A 19,896-nucleotide genomic window follows, 5' to 3' on the forward strand; every position below is an offset into this window, starting at 1 on the left:
AGGATAACACTCTCTTTAGTCAATCATGACAGCTTCTGGAGCAGTTGGCTGGAGTTGCTGCCATGGGCAGAGATCTGAAGGTTTCCCCTTTTAAAAAGGACCTCTAATTCTCACTGCAGACCCTGGAGTGGTGATGTAGATTTTGAGTGACACTTAACAGGTCAGCTCTGCAGAGCCTCCAAAGCAAGTATCAAAACACCCCACTCCTTTCAAAGATCTGACAGCACTTTAAAAATCAGTGCTAAAACTCATAGTCCATGTGACAAAGAGAGTATCACTTTCATTTTATGGGTTCGATATATTAAAGGCTCGGACCAGTATCAGACACGGGCTACTGCACTTCAGGCACTGCAGTTTCAGAGCCATGGCACAAGGCATGTTGAAGTTGGCTTCTGTAAATCATCTGGTCTCAGCCTCCACTCAAAGCAGGGACAATTCAGTCAGGCTGCTCAGGGCTTTTCCAGTTGAGGTTTGAATTTCTCCAAGGGTATGACCTTTAGCTACAAAGGTTTTGAACCTCTTTTCCAGTGTTTGACCACCTCACTGTGATAAAATTTCTCCTGAGAGCTATAAGAATTTCCCATGTTGCAACTCTTGCCCGTTCCTGTCCACATCATCTCTGAGAAGGATTTGGCTTCATCTTCTCTACACACTCACGTTAGACAGTGGAAGGCAGCAAGCAGCACAATTTCCTCATATGCCTTATCTTCTTAAGGCAGGTTAGGTCCAGTCCAACCTCTCCTTGTATGACATGTGCTGCCACCCTCTAACCACCACAGCAGTCCTTTGCTCATATCTTGTGTGTGCCCAGGAAATCAGAATGATTGGGAGAATTGGGTGCCTGTGAAGCCAGAAACTGACTGCACTTTGAATTCTCCCCTGGAAGTAGTTAAGAGAAAATAATTAAAATGTGAATCCCTGCTTATTTTAGTAGCAACTGTTGAGGTTGGTGAACCATTTCATTGGATGCTGAACAAACAGAACCAGACTGCACTACTCACACATACAGACCTGCACACATTTGTTCCCAGACCTCCAAGGGAAGCCTACCTTCCTTATACCAGAACTCAGAAATTCCTGACTAGTGCTACAAGCTGACCAGACTGGCCACATGAGCAGTGTCACAGGCAGTCCCACCAGCTCTCACATCATCCATGAAAGCTCAGAAAGACATGTTCACGCTGAGCATTCCCAAGCCAAACAGTTCATTTTCAAGTGGCCTGGCCTGAAAAAAACCCTATGTTCTCTTTGGGTAATTAAAAAAATGAAAAGTAAATAAATAAACAAACAGAAGAGACAATGTTCCCAACCAGCAGGAACATTTAATCTCTGTGATTATTCCTGGAGCAAACTCCTGCTTTTACTCTCTAGAAGGCACACCCCAGTGAATTTTCCATCATGTGGGCCTGCTGTAGAGGAAGGTTAATTTACGTTGTTTTTTCTTTATCATAATACGTTCTTTTATTAACCCTTATTGCCACAAGGTCTTAGGTCATACTGAGTCACGCAAGAGAGCAGTTCCATTTTAAAAAGCACAGTTCCCTTTGCTAGAAGTGGGCCTAGGAAATTCTTGGCATGATTAGCATTCTACAATTCATAGTCTTTCTAATCATCTCCAATCAGATACTGCAGACAGTGCTTGGTTTAGCATTTCATGTCCCTCCCCAGGTCAAAAGGAATGAACCATGGATGGATCGTGTATTTATGAAACAGTTTCATGTCCCAATTCTCTAGATGTCAGCTTGTGATTTTTGTGGAGCAGAATGTGATAGTATTTTGTATCTTTAGATGATGAACATCACTTACCAGCTCCAGAATGCATGTGACTTGCTGGGCCATTAATAGATATACTGCAAATTGCCAGCCACTCATTATCTTTAGAGGCATTCTCTAGTCTGTATAGGACACACCTATGCCATAGTTCTCTGGACTCAAATCTATATGTGGGCTTATTGCATGAGAAACATGGAGATAAACTTTTTATTTCTTTCCATTAAATTCATGGGCAGTGTTTGTAGTCTTATGTGCAACCCTGTAAAGTTCTCTTATACCACTTTTCATCTCTGACTAGTTAAACCTCTTGAAAATGTTAATGAGAAAAAATTTTGTCCCAAAATCAATGTACCACCTGAAAAACACAATACAGGTTTTACAGAACTGTATCTTCAAACAGCACTGATTCAGTGGAGAAAAACACCTCCTTTCTAAAGGTCTTTTGGGATGAGTGCATGAAATCAACTGATAGCTGTCAATGCACAGGTCTGGGCTATTCCATCACAAAGTCAGTCCTGCTTTTAATTAAAATAATTTCGATCTGCTTCTGAAATAAAGCTCCAGATGCAGTGCTTAGTGAATTGCTGGCAATGAGTGTTGTATATATTGCTGCAGTCTACCTCTGAAGAGCAGGAGCCTGATCCAAGGCTGCTCCAGCCTATGCCGGGTTTGGGATTCCCCACAGGGTTTGCAATAGCAGGAAATTAGCAGCATGCTATGGCTTTCAGATCACATCTCCTCTCCCTGGCCTGGTTCCTGCTCCAGGATTAAGGAGTGGCAGTCTGGCAAACAGACTCTGCACTGCTCCAAGGTTCCTCCTTGGAAAGGGGATGTCAGGCTACCCGTTCAGGCTCTTGCAGCTCTGCGTTGCTCAGCCACAGTGACCATAAATGTTGTTTAATGGGTGGAGGCTCTTACCCATACTATGAGCTTTTCTCTGCAGAGTTAGATAAAGCATACTGGGACTTTTTTTGTGCCTCTGTCCACACTGGAAGCTGGAAATATATCAAAGGACTCAAAAGTACAGCAAACCACACCTGACAACATTTATTGCACCTCCAACTTGTGTGAGACTCTTTCTTGCTAAAAATTGTTCCAGGCAGCTTTTAAATGATTCTACTGTTACACTTTGTACTACTCCTCCACTACAACATACCTAGTGTGTTCTTGTATAACTTGATACACTGCAGTGCCATAAAGGACTTTATTATGTTCAGTCTAAAAGTAATTTTCCTTCCTTTCAGCAAATTTTACCCTATTCAGCAATAATCATTCTTTTGTACCACCCACCATACAAACTTCTATTTCTGTCATTTACAGGTCCAATTACTGTCATCTTACCCTAAGTTTTACAATCCACTTCACTAGTTCAATCAAAGTCAGCCTCAGTAATGGCCCCAACTTGCTGCTGCTCTATACTGAGATTTCCATAAACTTGTCTGCATTTATCTGGTAGTAAAGTACTTACACCTAATGGCAGTAGGCTGGAGCCATTCTCAACAGAACATTCTGAAGTACTATTTGCTCTCTGTTCTGGAATGAGAAGTCTTAGTAACACTGCCAGAAACTGCCTAGTGCTACACTGCTCTTGATATCACTGCCTTCTATTGATCATCTTCCACCAGATGACCCTGTGCTAGGTTATTTTTTTACCTACTGCTGGGTTCCAGTCCCTTAATTTCCTGATCACAATTGTAGCTTTCCTAGACTTCTGTGTATTACTGTTTCTACAATTTTCCCATTCAGTGTTACCTACAGATATGTTGGTTGTACCACAAAGCCAATTTACTGACTCACAAGTTAATGCTTCATTTACATAGGGGGCTGAATGGAAAACAAGAATTTTACTTAAAAAAAACCCAACAAACCAAACCAAAAAAAACCCCAAGCTCAAAATATTATAAAAAAGTAGATGTTAAAATTATTTTGTGGAAAAAACCAAAAGGAAACCCAAAACAAACAACAGAGTCTCAGACCAAGCAGTGGATTATGGATTCTTTCAGACCTTGCAACTTTATGGTGCATTCCTCTCCCTCTCCTCCTAGACTCTCCCTGTTTAGCTGAAACAGTTCTTTTATTTTCAGTATCTGAATGCTTCATGAATACAAACAGATTTATTCTCACTGTAGTAGCATGTTACTGACATCGAGCTAATGCATAGGAAAACCAAGAAAAATTTCCAGATGGACTTATGAGTTTGTATGTTCAAACTTGCGGATGCCCAAGGGAAGACACCATTCTCACCCCAACTTTCAGTAAATGCTAAAGGTCTCTTCCTGAAAACCCAGACCCCTCAAGGGTTTCCAGATGATTGCTTGGATATTGAGATTCCTCAGAGAAGTAGTGAGCTCTGGAAGCCGTATTGAGTGAAGAGGTCTGAGGTTGTACTGTCAGCCCATGACAAAGGCTGCGGATCAGACCAATGGGCATTTCTACACTAAACTCCCATGGAGGATGTAGGTCAGTGAGAGCAGGGGACTTAATCAAGCTTTGGGGACCTGGGCCTGCATTTCAGCTGTCCTGACACCTATACTGCTGCCTAACCTTCTCCTCCCACTGCAGTGTGCTCTTATACCACAGAGCACCTGCAACCATGAGCTACAGTTGAAAGAAGAGAAGGTTTTGCTGGTGTTAAAAATGAAGATAGATTTCAGCACATCTTGTCATCTCCAAGGGTCAGAACATCCCAGAAAAGTAGCAGAATGTTAAAAAACTGCCCTGAGCTGGGCTGGTTGTAACTCACATTTAACTTCTAGCAGCTTTATTTTCTTTGAAAGATTCTCTCATGTCATTGAAGTAGTAAAATGGGAAGGCAGAGAACTGGCAGATTAAGGGGTCAGAGCATGTTAAACTCCATGCAACATCTTACTCCAGGCAGCTCTTCCATTTCTGTGTGGCAGCTCTGTCATGGGTCTGGTGTTTTAAGGACAGGACAAAGGAACAGTGCCAGCACATTATCACTTTCTATAGAGTCTGGCAAAACATATGGTCCATTTGGCTGATTTATACTGGCAAAGAAGAGAATTCACATTTTCTATATATTTTGGCTTAACATCTATATTGTGACATATAGCCATTTTCAGGCTGGAACCAAATGAAAAGAAACAAGACTGACCCAAAACATATAAGGGAGAGGCCAAGAAAAACAGTGACTTTTAAGTCATTGAGAACACTGCCATCTCTAGGCATTGTGGGTGACGCAAATAGATGCAAAAATTGACACAGGCCTGGGTAAGTGCTGGTGCTATGAAGGGCACTGAAATAAATCAGCCTTCCAGGTGAGGAGAGACTATCACATACTGACCTCTGCACATTATGCCACAGGAAGGCAGAGAAAGTGTCACTCATAAGAAAATGATAGAAAAACAAGCCAAAGAGCTGACAGACTGGGGCAGGGTATTCATGACACCTGTCAGTTTCCCAGCACTGTTAAGTGACTTGATTTTCTTTTAAGCCCTGGAATGGCCTAGTTGGTGGGACTGTCTTGCATGACAGCTATTCCATAAAGGAAAGCTCATGAAATCTACCCCAGAGCAGACAGAGCTAATCAGTACATAGTGGCCTTAACTGATTTGGCACTGCTGAAATCCCTGGAAGTAAGACATAATTAAGGCAGGGAGGCAACAAAGCCCCACATATCAAACCAGTGCTGGCAGTGAGTCTAAGGAATCACTGTGAGATTAATGGCAGGGGTGTGAGCCCTGCCCTGGCCAGCACATGCCAGAGGATATGGCAGGCTGGGCATGATTACTGCTCCTCTGAATTGAGTCAGATGTAACCTCCTGCCAACCCACTCTGGGTGACAACTGAAGTCTGTGTATTGTTTGGCTCAGAGCCCAGTGGCCAATAACCTCCATTTCAGAGACCAAGCATAACGGAGGCCATTAACCCAGAGTATCTGTTGAACTTCTTTTCCTGGCATACCCTTTCCCTTTGTAGTCTACAGATCTCAAGGGAGATGAAATTCCTGGGTTCTTGCCTCTTTGTATACCAAAGTATCATACAGTTCCAAGAAAGAAGGAAAATTGAAACACATCATGAGACAGAGAGGTCACAGTCTAGAAAAATTTCAGCCTTCCTTTGTCTGGACTGTAGCCTGCACATCTAACAAGACATGGACACTGTCCCTTCTGTGCTTATGCCCCTTCTCTGCACACAAACCCATTATGTTATAACATGACCCATTCTCATTCAGCTGTTCCCTCAGTATGCCACTGTGCTTCCCTCCTGGCTCACAGCTCAGTAAAAAAGAAACTAGAAAACTTTCAAACACTCCCAAAGAGCAATGCACACTTCAGCAGACAGAATCAGTTTAGCTCAAGGTAAAATTGAAACCAAATTCAAACACTCCCTGTGGTCACAATCTTTAATCATAAGATGATGATCTGGCCAGCTGTCTATCCTGACCTCAAAATGTCAAGGAATGCCACAAAATCTAGGAAATCCTTATTGCGGTATCAGTATTTTAGCAGGAGAAAAATATGATACCTGACTACCTGAACTTAAGGTTAGGTTCAAGACAGCTTAACTTAAACCTAATAAATTCACTACAAAAACTTCTGCTTTAAGAGCTTCACCAAAGTCAATAGGGACTATAATCATGGCTCTAAGTAATTTTGTCCCCAGTTGTTGTCCAGCTACCCACTGTAGTATGACTGTAGCTCATTCAAGTTCAGTTGTGGCTATCCTGTAGTTGTATTCACTCTGTTTTCACTTTTCACATCATCACACATAAATACAGTCAGTGAGTGGTGCTTGAAAGGCACTGACATGCAGAATGATGGGCTTGCTCCTGCTGTTACACTTTGGATACTCAGGAGCCTGCTAGTTTTCATTCCAGTGAAGAGTGCCCGTTTGCTTAATAACATGCCAGCATTATTGGCTTGCATGTTATATTTCTTGGTTCAATTTTACTAATTCCTTTGTTAGTAGTAGAAGTTTCACAAATAAATGAAGGGCTTGCCTGTGCTTTAACTACCAGACTGTGTTCCTCCCACACTGCACTTAGGGAGGAATGAAAGCAGGAGCAAGCCAAGCCACAGAAGGTTCAGTTTACTGTGCTACAGATCGATATTACAGCAGCTCTTTCTATCAATCTGACTTCTCTACTACAAATGGATTTACTTCAGTGAAAAACAGTATTTTGACCCTCATTCCCCATGGTAACCTGGACAGGATACCTTTACTGATGGTCATATTTCTGGAGGAATGACTCTACTGATGGACCCTTCTGTAGTGGCTGGATCAGTCTTGCCTTTCCTCAGCCCCTGCCCATTCTCTGTGCTGGTGCAATGGCTTCCTGAGGGAGGGAGGAGCTCTGGCTGTTTTCAGATGTACCTTTTAACTCTTGAATATTTTATAGTTAACTCATGATTACCTTTATGAAAATTGTTGGGATTGTGAATAGATCAGGCCATCAGATCAGAAGCACAGAACCTGGATCTAAAAGATTTATAGTCATGTTTGTCTGGAGCTGTATAATGTGGGTTTATCCAATAGGACAGGATTATGTTAAGTTTGTCTGTACTCCAGGATGTGAATGATCCTTCTTTCATTACTCTCCTGACATATGGTCTTGAACCTTAATGTACATAGTTTGCATTTTCCACATGTTTATTTTACCTGGCTTGTCTAGTCTCATTACATTAAATAATCAAGGGGAAACCATCCTGAGTTGTGCTAAAACATGAAACAAATACAGCATAAGTAGAAGATGATTGGAAAACTCCAGGATCAAACAGCTGCTGAAAGCTTTTGTAGCTCAGACATTCTTTGAAGTAAATTGGAGATATAGGTAAAGGGCTTGGACTTTCCCTCTTCTCTGATCTATGCAGAAACATAGACAAAAGTGGCCACTGAATTCCAGCCAGGTTAGTGCACTGGTGTTGTGGCTTAGGAATGGTACTTTCCAATTTAGTACTGCCATTAAAAAAACCACAAGCTGCTCTCCCTCCCCTTTCCTACTGGAGGCACAAAAGGCATCACAGGCTGAGATAAGAACAATATACTGGAAACAGCAGTGAGATAAGAAAATGAACAATAACAGCAACAATATTAATGACAAAAGTGTACAGAAGAGAGTGATTCACACGCAAAAATACTCATTACAGCCTGGACAATAAACAACCCTGGATGAATTTTCTCAGCTGGAAGGGACCCCTTCTTCCTGGAAGACACAGACCCTTTGCCTGCCCCCAGCAATGACATGATGGGGTACAGAATAACCTCTGGGTCCTGGCCATGCCCCCTCCGGCTACTGCAGAAAATGAACCCTGTCCTGGCTGGAACCAGGACAACAGGGGAAGTAACTGAGTGCCACATGTCTCACCTTGAGCTTCACTGCTATAGAATTATTGAACTGGACCTTTTTCTCCTGTCTGTATATCTTTACATGATACTTGCCTGGAAGCCACCTCCACACCTGTCATTCCCTTGTGAAAATAATCTTGGTATCATCCTGAAAATGATTATTTCACTTTAGCCCTAAAATATCCAGCACAGGATCATTTGGGCTGGAAAGGATCTCTGAGACTATTGAGTCCAACCTTTGACTATGTTGTCCCCTAGACCACAGTACCGTGCCATGTCCAGTTGTTTCTTGGACACTTCCAGAAGTGGAAGTGGCACCACATGTGCAAAGTGTCCAAGTGGTGACTCCAAGAATGGCATGGCAAAGCCAGGAACTGAACATAAACTCCTCCAACCCAAGACTTAGCCACCAGCTATAAACTCTTGAGATGCTTGAGAGTAAACTTTTCTGTTGCTATGGCAGCATGAGGTCTCAATTGGTATTTCCTCCTACAAGGCCCATCAGGAAAACCACACTACAAGTAAAAGCTACATATCATGGTCCTTAATTTAATCAGGATCTGTCAACAATTACCTATATTTTCGGAAGTCTGAGCTCAGCCTCTCACAGAATCTGTCCTCATGTAATCTTTCCTTCTTTTTCTGGTTAATTTGGACATGATGGCAGTCATTCCCTAACAGGGATCATGCAAAACCTTCAGGAACTGGCCCTCCAGAGCAGCAAAAGAGATTTTCTCACAGACCAAGAGGAAAAGGGAAAAGACACAGAGCTGAACCAAATAGAGTTAAAAAAGGAAATGGTGGGAGTAGATTCCATTGTTATTTACTTTATACAAACCCTTGTAAGGCATAATCTCCTTGCTGCATTTCCCTGCTTTTCTTCCTCTTGTTTCTATATGCATAGAGAGGTCACCAGGAAAGTCATTAGGAGGAGGCAGCCTGGCTTGATGGCTAAGCTATTGGATAAGGAGCTCTGGGCTCTATCCCAGCACAGCCATGAGCCTGATGCAAGACCTGGGCACCTCCTTTCAGTTCTCTGTCTCAATTTTCCTCCCTTTTCCCCACAGAGGAACATCTGGTTCCTTCATTTTGCTTGAAAACTCATCTAGACATAGGCTGCTCTTAATGAGGTTGGGCACAAGGCAGGGCAGTACAATTGCAGGCTTGGATGTGGGGTTTAGGTGTGCTTGCAATATAAATGATAATGATCTAAAACCCATCTGTGCAAAGGTAATCTTTTGAAGGAAGGAGTTTCACTCTACAAATGTAGGACTGGGGACCCATAGATGGGGAATGTAGGAGGTCCTGCCAAACTCTGAGAAATGAGGAAAGCTGAAGCAATGACTACTGCACAAATGGGGCATGAAAAGCAATTCTCTCTTGCACTTGGAGACAGCATCCTTCCATTTCCTTCTTCCTTTTACCTTTTGCTTTAAAAATAACAATTATATTATGTTTTATTTTTTAATTACCTCCTCTGCTCTCCTCCCTTCTCTCTGTATCTAGGTCATACTCATCTGACCTTATGCTCATACTTTTCCTAGCATTTACCTCTCTATCTTTGAGGTCTGCTTTCTCTAAACTCTCTATTCAACCCTCTCCAACCCCATCATCTCCTCACATTGTGAGTTTGCATTAATTGGAGAGAAAGCAATAATCAGAGCCCACCCAGTACAGTTCTTTCCACAATGCCCAGAAGGATCTGTGTTTGATGCATGTTTTGAAGATCATTGTAAATCGGGAAACAGCAAGGTGGAGTGAAAGGAAACTGGAAAGAGCTCTCAGCTTACGAATGTATAAAGCAAGAACACAGGCCCTCACTCCAGTAATCTGGAGCCAACAGTTACTAGACCAAGTTCCTTGTGCAAAAAGTCATTATTATGACTAACCCATTCTGTATTTATAGAGAAGTAATGTTAGAAGACAAACAGTTCAAACAGAGCTCTTGCACTAGATGTTCTTTGCTTTTTTCAGAATGTGGTCTTTTATTCCAACATTAATTGTGGGTATAAATCATTCCCAACCTGCTTTGGAATGATTTACAAAAACTCTGTGCTGTTGAAAACACAGACCACTTACATGTACAAAATATAAAGCACTCAGCAACTCCAGGGGTAAAAAATGCCACATATTAGGAATCAAACCCACAGAAGATTTAAGAAGTAATTATCATTAAAACATTTCTCTGCTACCACAAATGGTTACAGGTACTTCTGCAGAACACAGAACAGTGGACTGGGCAAAGCCATCATGGACAGGTGTCTTTGAGGAGCATTTGAGCCAGGAAAAGTTTTGTTTTCATAAAGGACAAGATCTGGAGATGAAAGAATCTTGGCAAGACTGAGTGGTGACCAGGATAGGGAAGGATTGTGGACACTTAACCACTGTCTGTGACCATCCCAGCCAGAAAGGATGAGGCCAAAAACTTGAGAGGGAGAAGAATGGATAATATTTCTTTTTTTGCTGCATGGAAACATATCAGCCCCATGAGGGGGAATGTTATGTGAACAGCCAGGGGTGCACATTCCCTTGAGAGCCAAGGAATGTGGGACCTTGGCAGGCGGGCCAGGTGCCAGACTGGAACAGAACAACCTTCTTGCAGCCTCCCTACGTTTTGAAAAAAAAAAAAAAAAGAAAGAGCTTGTTAAAGCTCACACAACTTTCAGATCAAATTTTTGTCCTGTTTCACTTTGGAAGTCTCTTGAACAACCTCAGTGCTTCAAAGCTGAGGCTGCAAATCTCCCAATTCCCAGAAAATGCTCCTGTATTTAATAAGCTGTTTTGACTGAAATTCAAAGTGAAAGTAAAGATTTCTGTTGTCCTAGCAGAAGAAAATGTGACTCTGATTTGTAACTCCATATGTGACCAGACAAAAATGCATACTCTGTTAAAATCTGCAGATTTCTCAGACACATTGGCATGAGAATAACTCTGGTTCCCCTGCAGTCTATAGCAGAAAATCTCATTATCTCCAGTGGAAATACCTTTGACTAATTTTATTTGGAAAGAAGGTGCTAGAGAAGGGTGTCTGACCACCAACATAACAAACCTGTTACATAGTGGCCCAGCTACTGGGCAAAATTACTTCTAGTTCATTCTTTTCAACCATTCCACCACACAAGTAGCCCTTGGAGTGCTTTGTATCCTAAGATGCTGAATATGGACAAGAAGGTAAGCACAGAGCAACTGAAGTACCATTGACATGAGTGATGTTTATAATTGGCTAATGGATGCCATGATCCTGTGGGTCAGACTTTATGAATGACCTGGGTAAAATATTGGTTGCTCCTGAGGACCTTGTCAAGGTTCCCTGATGTCTTGCCTCCAAGGACTTCAAGCATGGCACTACACATGACCTTGTTAACTGCTCTAGGAATCTTGGAAACAGGGGATCAAGCCTTTCTACCATCACCACAGTGAGACATGGACCAAATCACTCCTTTTGGTGACCACACTTTCCATCCTGGGGCACACGGATATAAAACGCACACAGATACAACAATAAATACTGCATCAAGATAGTGAATATTTCCAGAGAATTTCACTAAATAAAAAATGAAATCTAACCCAGCAGAGACCCCTGACAGGTCTCGTTTTCTTTTAGTTTTGTTTTTCTTCCTTTGTCACATCATCTACTGAAATTCAAACCTGATGTAGACTTACAAACACTGCTCCCATCTTGCCGTGGTACTCAAATGGCAGCCTGTCCTTTCCCATACATTCTCAGTAATGTCTCTCATTGCCAAACTTTCTTTACAATTAAATCTCAAATATTTGAAAGTTAAAATGACTGAAGTGAACAGCCCTGACTGAAAAAAGTATAAGTTCTCCCATTTCTGCCAGCCTAAATAGGAACATATGTGCCCTTTGGAGGCTGGAAAGTTTACTGTAAAAGTTCCCTAAATCTTCCTGTTTTGATTGTTCTGGTTTGCATGGAGCAGACCAGACAAAATAATTCAGAGGTTTCATTTCCACTTTCATTTCATCACTTCTTTTCTACTAACTACCCCATTTCCTGAATCATCTAAAGCAAAGTGAGCAAAATGAAAACATTCCTGGAAATCTACAAATCAGTTGATAAAATAACAGGTTGATCAATTTGCTAAGATGAAATGGACTAGAGGCTGTTTTCAAAGAATCAGGTAGCAAAAATACTTATTTTTACAGTAAACTCTTCAGAGATCCCAGCATTCAAGAACTCTTCAAAAAACCCCAGGGTTTATGGTATTCCTTTTCTTTGTTTCTTTTTCCCTTTTTTAAATTTTTCAGTCAGTATTACTGTGAGTGCTGGTTGTAAAATATGTTTTTCCCACCTTGGAAAGGACAATAATTCAAATACAAAAACTATGTGCCCCAAATGGTAGCTGAATTTAACCCTAGGCTTTCCAAGCTCCTGTGAAGCTCCTGTGGTCTCCTCAGTAGGGAAACAAAGAAAGTGCATCATCTGCAACCAAGTCCCACCAGAAATTTCAGACAATAGGGCAGAATAAGCCCAAAAGACAAGTCAGTTTTAGGTTTAGTGTTTTTCTGCAGCAGTTTGGAAGTAAGTACTATTCCGTAGTCTAAAGAGAGGCAAAATTTTCTGTTGAAAGCTCAAGGCTTCTCTGGTTTAGGCTTTTTTTTCTTGTCAAAGACCAGCTCACATCCAGCCAAGAGATGAATGAAGTTTCCCCAGGTGCCACCTAACACTTCAAATGAAGGACCACCTTCTCTCTCATGGACAGAACCATAATCATAAAAGGCAGGCTTTTGATGCACTGACAAATCACCTGCCATCAGATGGCTGTTTGTCTCATAAAAACATTACTTTTTTCATGAAAATGGCTTTCCTGCTTAAATAATAGGACTGAGTCATATCTTAGTTTGCATAGAATAATGATATGAAACATACAGCTTGTATCCTTATAAAAAATTTGACTTCAAAATACTGGGCTTGACTGCTGCATTAACTGCAGGACAACTGCAGGACGATTGTTTCTGTGATGTCAGACAAGCTTTAAAAGAAATGCAAATCTAGAAGAAGGATTTGTCCTACTTACCAGCACACTGATTGTTCTCATCCAGCTGGAAGCCGAAGCGGCAGATCAGGGGCCGGGTGGCCGTGGCGTAGTTGGGCACGGGGCCGGGCACGGGCGGTGGCGGGTACGCGTTGGAGTAGGGGCTCAGGTAGGGCGAGCGGTACACCGGGTTTGTCCGGGGCACGCACAGATAGCCCCCGTTCTGGTTCACACACACCATGTCTCCTCTGCAGGCCTCAGGAATGGTCCGACACTCATCAATGTCTGCAATGAAATTGCAAAAGTTTAGAGAGGGATTGATCCTTAATGGGACTTATCCAAGAATAGTTCATGTGTTTTTTGCATAACTTTGCAAAAAAAAAAAATTATATTCTCTATCAAATGGCTAATCCTTCCTTATGGAGCTTCATTTTGAAGTTAGATTGTACTAAAACAGGAAACATCTCTTATATTCAACATGTCCTGTGATCTACTCTTAGAGGATAGAGGGAGAGGACAAGGCCTGCTTTGCTGCTCCATAGGAGTTTAGCTTAAACACTGATTTACACATGGCTGCAGCATGCTGCTGCCTGTTCCTGCTGGAGGGTCTGTCCAAACCACAACATGCAGATCAGGATTTCAGAAACTGATGGTTTGGTCTGCCCAGCTGTGAAATTTGGATCCTGCTTTGGAAGTCTCAAGATCCCTCCCTCCGAGTTAGGGATGCTCGGATGTGGGGGCACGATTCAGGCCCCTTTCTTGCTTTGACTGAGATTGTGGCTGAATTAAATTTAGAAAGGTATAACTGGTTTAGCCAAACAGAGCATTCTACTGGTTCTTGGGCCACAGAAACAGTAGGCTATGGCAGGACAAACAATCTGCTGCAGGTTTTTCCCTGTTGTTTGGATGACTTTATGGCATGTAGAAGATGCTGCCCTGGAGATTGAATGCCATTGACAAAAAGATGCTATGGGGCAAAGTGCAGATTTCCTAACAGTACCTCGGCTCAGTTTATTTGGAGTTTCAGTTTCTGAGAATGGAAGACTTTATGTGAGCCTGCAGGTGGAGACAGGCAACAAAGACAATAAATCCTTAGTTTGAAGGAGAAAGAGAACGTGGGTGAACAGCCCTTGTCCTTTGGCAGCTACACTGAGCTCCTATCAAAATGCATCATTGCTGTTTGAATAGCCCTGACAGCCTGTTAGTATCTCAACAATGTCAAAGATCAGTGGTATGTAAAGACACACACACACATATTTATATATACACATATTTTTTGTATATACATGTATACAAACACACAGATTTGTCACACAGTAAGAACTTTCCCTCTAAAACATAGTAAGAGCAACACAATGTTAACTCAACAAATTCAGGATTTCTGAACCCAAATTTAAATATATTGATTTAATCAAAGTCCTACCTAAGCATTGCCCAGAGGCACGGTCCAGGTCAAACCCATTAGTGCATTGCTGCTAAAATGAGAGAAAAAAGGACACTCAGTGATGGTGAAATGAGAAATTTGCAGAGTCAAATGCTCATCTGGATTATTATGATAAATTCAACTATTCAGCAGGGTACAGTACATCAAAACAAAGCTCCTTCCCCAGAGGACAGGCAGCAAGCCATGAACCTGAGGCCTCAGCACAGGTTCCAGCCCCTTAGCTCAGAGTGGCACCCTCAGGTGATGGCAGTGTCAGGCTGTTCCCCTGCCCAGGGGTCACCAATGTGTTATGAGTACAGGAATACGTGTTATGAGTTGTTAACACAGAATTCTAGTCTTCTAGTTTGGGGTCTTGGTTTTGCCAGAACAGGGGGGCTTATCTTGAAGGTCCTCGTTAAATCTCCCGCAGGCTCTAAAGCTCCCCAGACAGCCCATTCAGCACACAACACAACAGGCACTGACTGATCTGGAGCCACAGTTGAAACATAACAAGCTTAAAAAAATAAGGCTCTTCCTGTCCACCAAACCTTGTAATTTTTAGAGGATAAATCTTTATACAACATGTTCTAGGCATTCGAGGTTACTGGAAGCTTCGTTCCTTCCTATTCTGCTGGTCGTTATCAGGGCTGCAGCCTTGAGTCTTCAGTACCTCCTCAGTGACCTCAGCATCTCTACATTGTGAAAGTCCTGGTGATTATGGTTTCAAAGCCTGTTAAAATGATTCTCAGCTCTTCCTAGTTTTTGGCTGGGACTCCAGCTATTTAGCAAGGGGCCAAGCAATTGACACAAGCACAGGATCTTCCAGTAAATAGGTTGTACTAGGCAATTTAAGCAAGAGATATCCAGGAAACGGGAACCACTGAAGCCACCAGAGGGCAGAGGGATGGAGTGTGTTCAAGATTCTTCCTTTTTTCTTGTTTCTTAATGATAAAGACACTTTATTTTTTTTTTTATGGAAGAAATGAGTGGAAGAGTAAAGTACTTATTTGATGTTTGGAAAAGTAGTAAGTTGCAGGTGGGAGAGAAAGAGTTAGAGGGGTGAGTCAGTGGAAGTGGGTCATTGCAGGAACCCATGAAGTGAAACACATGGCACTCTTTGTACTGCACCTGCCACTTGCACATATGAATACACAAAAATACTGCTAGAAGTGTCAGACAAGTATGGAGGAATTCTGCCTTCATTTGTTTTGGCATTCCAAGATGTTTTGGTATCATGTTGTGGAAGGCCAAGTTATTGTAATGGGAGAAGGTATAATCACCCTCATGTTTTAAGGAATGTATGTTCTCTACCTTTTGTTCTCCTTTTCGTGTACATACACTACACCGAGGTTAGCTGGAAAAGCTCAAATAGTTGTTAACAAAATTATTTTGTTTTGGTCAAAAAATGATGATTCAGAAACACTGAAATTACTGTAGGACTGGTTTCAACAACTTTCTAGAACTTTATTTTAGAAAAGATTCCAATATCGTCAAAATTACCAGTTTTAGTATCTTCAGAAAGAACTCATTGCTGTCGTTTCAGCTTCAAGTTGCTTTTTGAAAGCAACTTCAAAAATCAATTTATGTTACAAGATGTTTTTATAAAAATTCTAATGTAAACAATGTTTTTAAAATTATAAAAACAAACCCTTGAAGACATCTCAAAACTTCTCCAGGGGCATAAAAGGCATTTTCCATACAGATCCAATAATCACAGAAATATCAATATGCATGACATGTGCAGGAAATTTTCAATGTAACAGAAGAAAAACAACTACATTTCGGAGGCTTTTGGCAAAGGTATTTAGAAACACAGCTCTGGATGCCGAATATATCTGGATTATCAACTAGAAATCCAAACAACATGCCTTTGGGAACAGTTTTTCCTGATTTAAAGTTACTTGGAGCCTGAGCACACAAAGAATGATTCTGCTATTTCAAGAACTGGACTGCTTTCCTTCCATCCACCCTCTTGAACAGAAATGGGTTTGGGCATAAGTGAAAATGAGAACTGGGATACAGTCATTCAGGATCACAGTCCAAAATTAAACAGTCTTAAGACTTGATCCTGCTATACGGAGAAAAGATGTGTTTCTGTGAATGAATTCTCCAAATATGGATGTTTCTCACAATAGAACTGAGCTTTTCTGGCATAGTTTTTCTTATTTCCTGTTCCAGAAGTGCTCAGTTTAGAGGCAGAATCAGATTTTCAGTGAGGTCCAGGTTTCTACAGGGATATTTTGCTGAGCTGGCAAGGATGAGTCAATAAGCTCAATCCGTGTTCAACTCCAGAATCCTGCTGGCTCCAAGTTCTCCCCTCTAAACCCTTAGACCACACAACTTCCTTTCCATGTAAACCCCAGACCACAGAGCTTCCTATCCACCTGCTAGCCAGTTAAGTTTCATGCCATATAGCACTTCAGTACAAACCAGTACACACATCTCTGCATGCACTTCTCACCTGTGCTTTTCCAGGGCTTGAAAGGCAGACAGCCAGTGTGAAAGCAGTCAGTATCCTGTAATGCGCATAGAAAATAGGCTGAAAACTTCTGATATCCAGGCTTGTTACATAGAATTAAATACACATTGACAAAATAATTTCTAGTGACACTTCAGTGTATTCCACAGTTTTGCTAACATGAATTTGGCCTTTTGCTAACATGAATTTGGCCTTTGGAGAAGGAGTAAGATAACTGTGGGCCAGATTCAGGTCTCAGACCGGTGACTCTGATGGTGCTATGGTTTTATGCAACTGGAATTGAAACCAGACTGTACATGTCTATGGACTAATCTAATTTTTATGACACCCCATGCAGCAGCTGGTTAAATGAAAAAGTGTGCAATATTCAATAAAGCAGTTTTCCCCTCTCTGACACCTTTCTTTTCCAAAAATGAAAGTTTCTCTTTCACACTGTGCACGTTTTACAGATGGGTAAACCCAAGCAAGGCCCTGCCTAAGCTCGCAGCGTGAAGTGTTGGCAGGGCTGCAGACATGTCACGCAGGAGGTCCTGAATCCAAGCCAGCTGCTCCAACCGCTAAACCACATTTCATCCCCAGGAGGCTCTATATGAGATGAATCCATTTTCTTGGGGCCAGATCCTGTCCCTTTGCTCAGTCTTGAAGGAGACACACTGTGCCAGGTCACCAGCTACTAGAAGCTGTTATCTTCAATGGAGCCTTCCCCAGGTACATCATCTTCACATCTGTTGTTCCTGACTGGGTCTCTCTGCACTGCAACTGAAAGATGAGGCTCCCTCACTAAAAAAGCCCTACACCTATTTTTGGAGCTCCTCCCCTAGAGCATAAAAATCATGTTCAAGTAACCTCCCACCTCCAAATATTTACTAACAGATAGAAAACCATGAAAGCTCAGTCAGAAACTACTTTTTTCTAGGTCCTGTGGATTTCAGTGTATTGCTGCTGATTTATATAAAACTTCCTAGTACCATTAGACCCACAGCTTTCTTATCTTGGACTGTAATTCCAAATGGCAATTGGATACAATACATTCTCACAAAACCAGTACAGGAAGCAGGAGATATTTTAGGTAGCCTTAGTTCTGCTACCTATGTGAGCTGCCAACTTTCTCTCCTAGAGCTCTCCCTGATTTCCAGAGTGCAAACTGAGCTGCTGAGCAAGACCTACAAATGCATCAGACAAAACCACACATAATGACTGACACATTACAACAAATTTGACAAGCTCTGAAAAGTAAACATAAAACTTAAAATGGTTGTTCATAGTGCTGTGGAGACAGATTGTGCTCCTTGGCAACTTTTGAGTGACAAGAAAAGGCAAATTCTGCACGGAGTTTTCTTTAGAGTCCAATGCAAATCATTCAAAATTCAATTTTGTCCATTTAGGCTTGCACTTAATTTATTGATTCCTCAGATCTTTTTTAAGAGATTTTTAAATGTACACTTCTATAAAGACTGCATACTCACTTTGCATGGAGTGAGAAAAGCATTGGGAGGGAATACAGCAGGTTATAGGAGAATACTGCCATATGCAGCAGCTGGACTGTGCTGCACATTGCTGCAGGACAGTGCACGATAACAAAATCCCCCATAAGTCAGGCAAAAGTCTTTAGTTTCCTTTGCTACAAGATGATATATTCTTTCCTTTTGGTGGGGGAGTGACCTTACTGCCTCATACATGTTCTGTCTGCACCCATGATCTCAATTTGCTCGTTACTTTAGATCTAAAATCCCCTCAAGAATTATTAACAGACGTGCAGCACAACCTATCAACACTACATGCAGCTGGTCACAGTAGCTTGCCCAGCAGGCAAAATATTTTAAACTAGCAATTAACTTCTGCAATAGTAACTAATTAACTTCAATCAATCACTGTAGCCAGTGGGATCATTGCTGCTGCAGTTCAGCACTCCTGCAGATGCGCAGAGTATAAGCACAGATCAAGAAGGAACTCGTCAGAGACAGCACAGCTTTAATAGCAGGCAGATCGTCTTTCCCCACCTCTGACCATTGAGATCCCATCTCTTTGCAAATGGCTTTTGCAAGTGGATTGGCATAACATGTCCCTGCCACAGCTATTTTCCACAAGCAGGTTTCCCGTCAGTAAGCAAAGAAGTTTCATGCATACCACTTACCTTCTTAATCCTTGCATGTCCAAAACCGTTGGGGAAAGGTGGAAAAAACCCAGAGTCTGTGCTGATGAATAACTAGAAAGTTTTCCAAACATTACCCTCTGCTAGCACTTCAGTTCCTCTGTCATTTATAGTCCAAAGAATGAAATGGCAAGTAGTGGAGAAGATCAGGAGCCGTCTGTACCTCCTCAGACACTGGAGAGAATACAGAGAAAGCACCTGGTTTTGCTTAGTTCTCTTCTGTAATTCAGCATTAAACCAATTGGAGGAGGAATGTTAAAAATGAACACTTCATTTTCTAAGTATGTTAAACAATGCAAATGGGGGCCTCAGACTGGGACAGCTGGTTTAGATTACAAAGCTCACCAACTGGCTAGACTCCTCACAACAACCTCGAGGAGCCTGCCAGGATAAAACACTAACAGCTTGAAGGAAAGCCTCTCCCGCTGCAAACTTCACAGTTAAATGTGCCTCAGAGCAGAGAGCACCGTTATTGGACAGAAACCCTTATCAAGGGACTGGAGAAGGGAAGGGATTGTTTTCCTTGCTCTGAGAACAAAAAAAAAAGTCAGGCTTTTTTGGAGGCCCTCTAGCTGGTGTCCTGGACAATGAATATGCAACACTCACTGCTCTGTGCCAATGGCATACTGATGAAAGGTCTGACCCTCTGGGAGGTGAATAACTCAAATTCATGACGATCACAGCTACAGGAACTATATTGCTTGGGGATTATTTGAAAACAAGAATAAACAAATTAAACATTCAAAGGAAAACAAATGGCTTG

General features: G+C 41.8%; 1 protein-coding gene across 2 annotated transcripts in view; it reads right to left on the bottom strand.

Moving 5' to 3' along the window:
- The window catches only part of FBLN5 (fibulin 5), a 50,847-nt gene extending 31,262 nt beyond the window's left edge, over positions 1–19,585 (bottom strand). The window contains exons 1-4 of one of the 2 annotated variants that reach the window (XM_018907300.3): positions 19,116–19,585; positions 16,964–17,018; positions 14,503–14,551; positions 13,122–13,364 (exon numbers count right to left, since the gene is read on the bottom strand). In XM_018907300.3, the coding sequence (XP_018762845.1) occupies positions 13,122–13,364; positions 14,503–14,551; positions 16,964–17,018; positions 19,116–19,207 (439 nt within the window). In that variant the 5' untranslated portion in view covers positions 19,208–19,585. Of the gene's footprint in view, positions 1–13,121; positions 13,365–14,502; positions 14,555–16,963; positions 17,019–19,115 lie in introns of both variants that reach the window. The other variant, XM_009101806.4, reaches the window with a different exon arrangement.
- Between the last annotated feature and the right edge of the window lie 311 nt (positions 19,586–19,896).

This window comes from Serinus canaria, chromosome 5 (genome assembly GCF_022539315.1).
Source record: "Serinus canaria isolate serCan28SL12 chromosome 5, serCan2020, whole genome shotgun sequence".
Lineage (NCBI taxonomy): Eukaryota > Metazoa > Chordata > Aves > Passeriformes > Fringillidae > Serinus > Serinus canaria.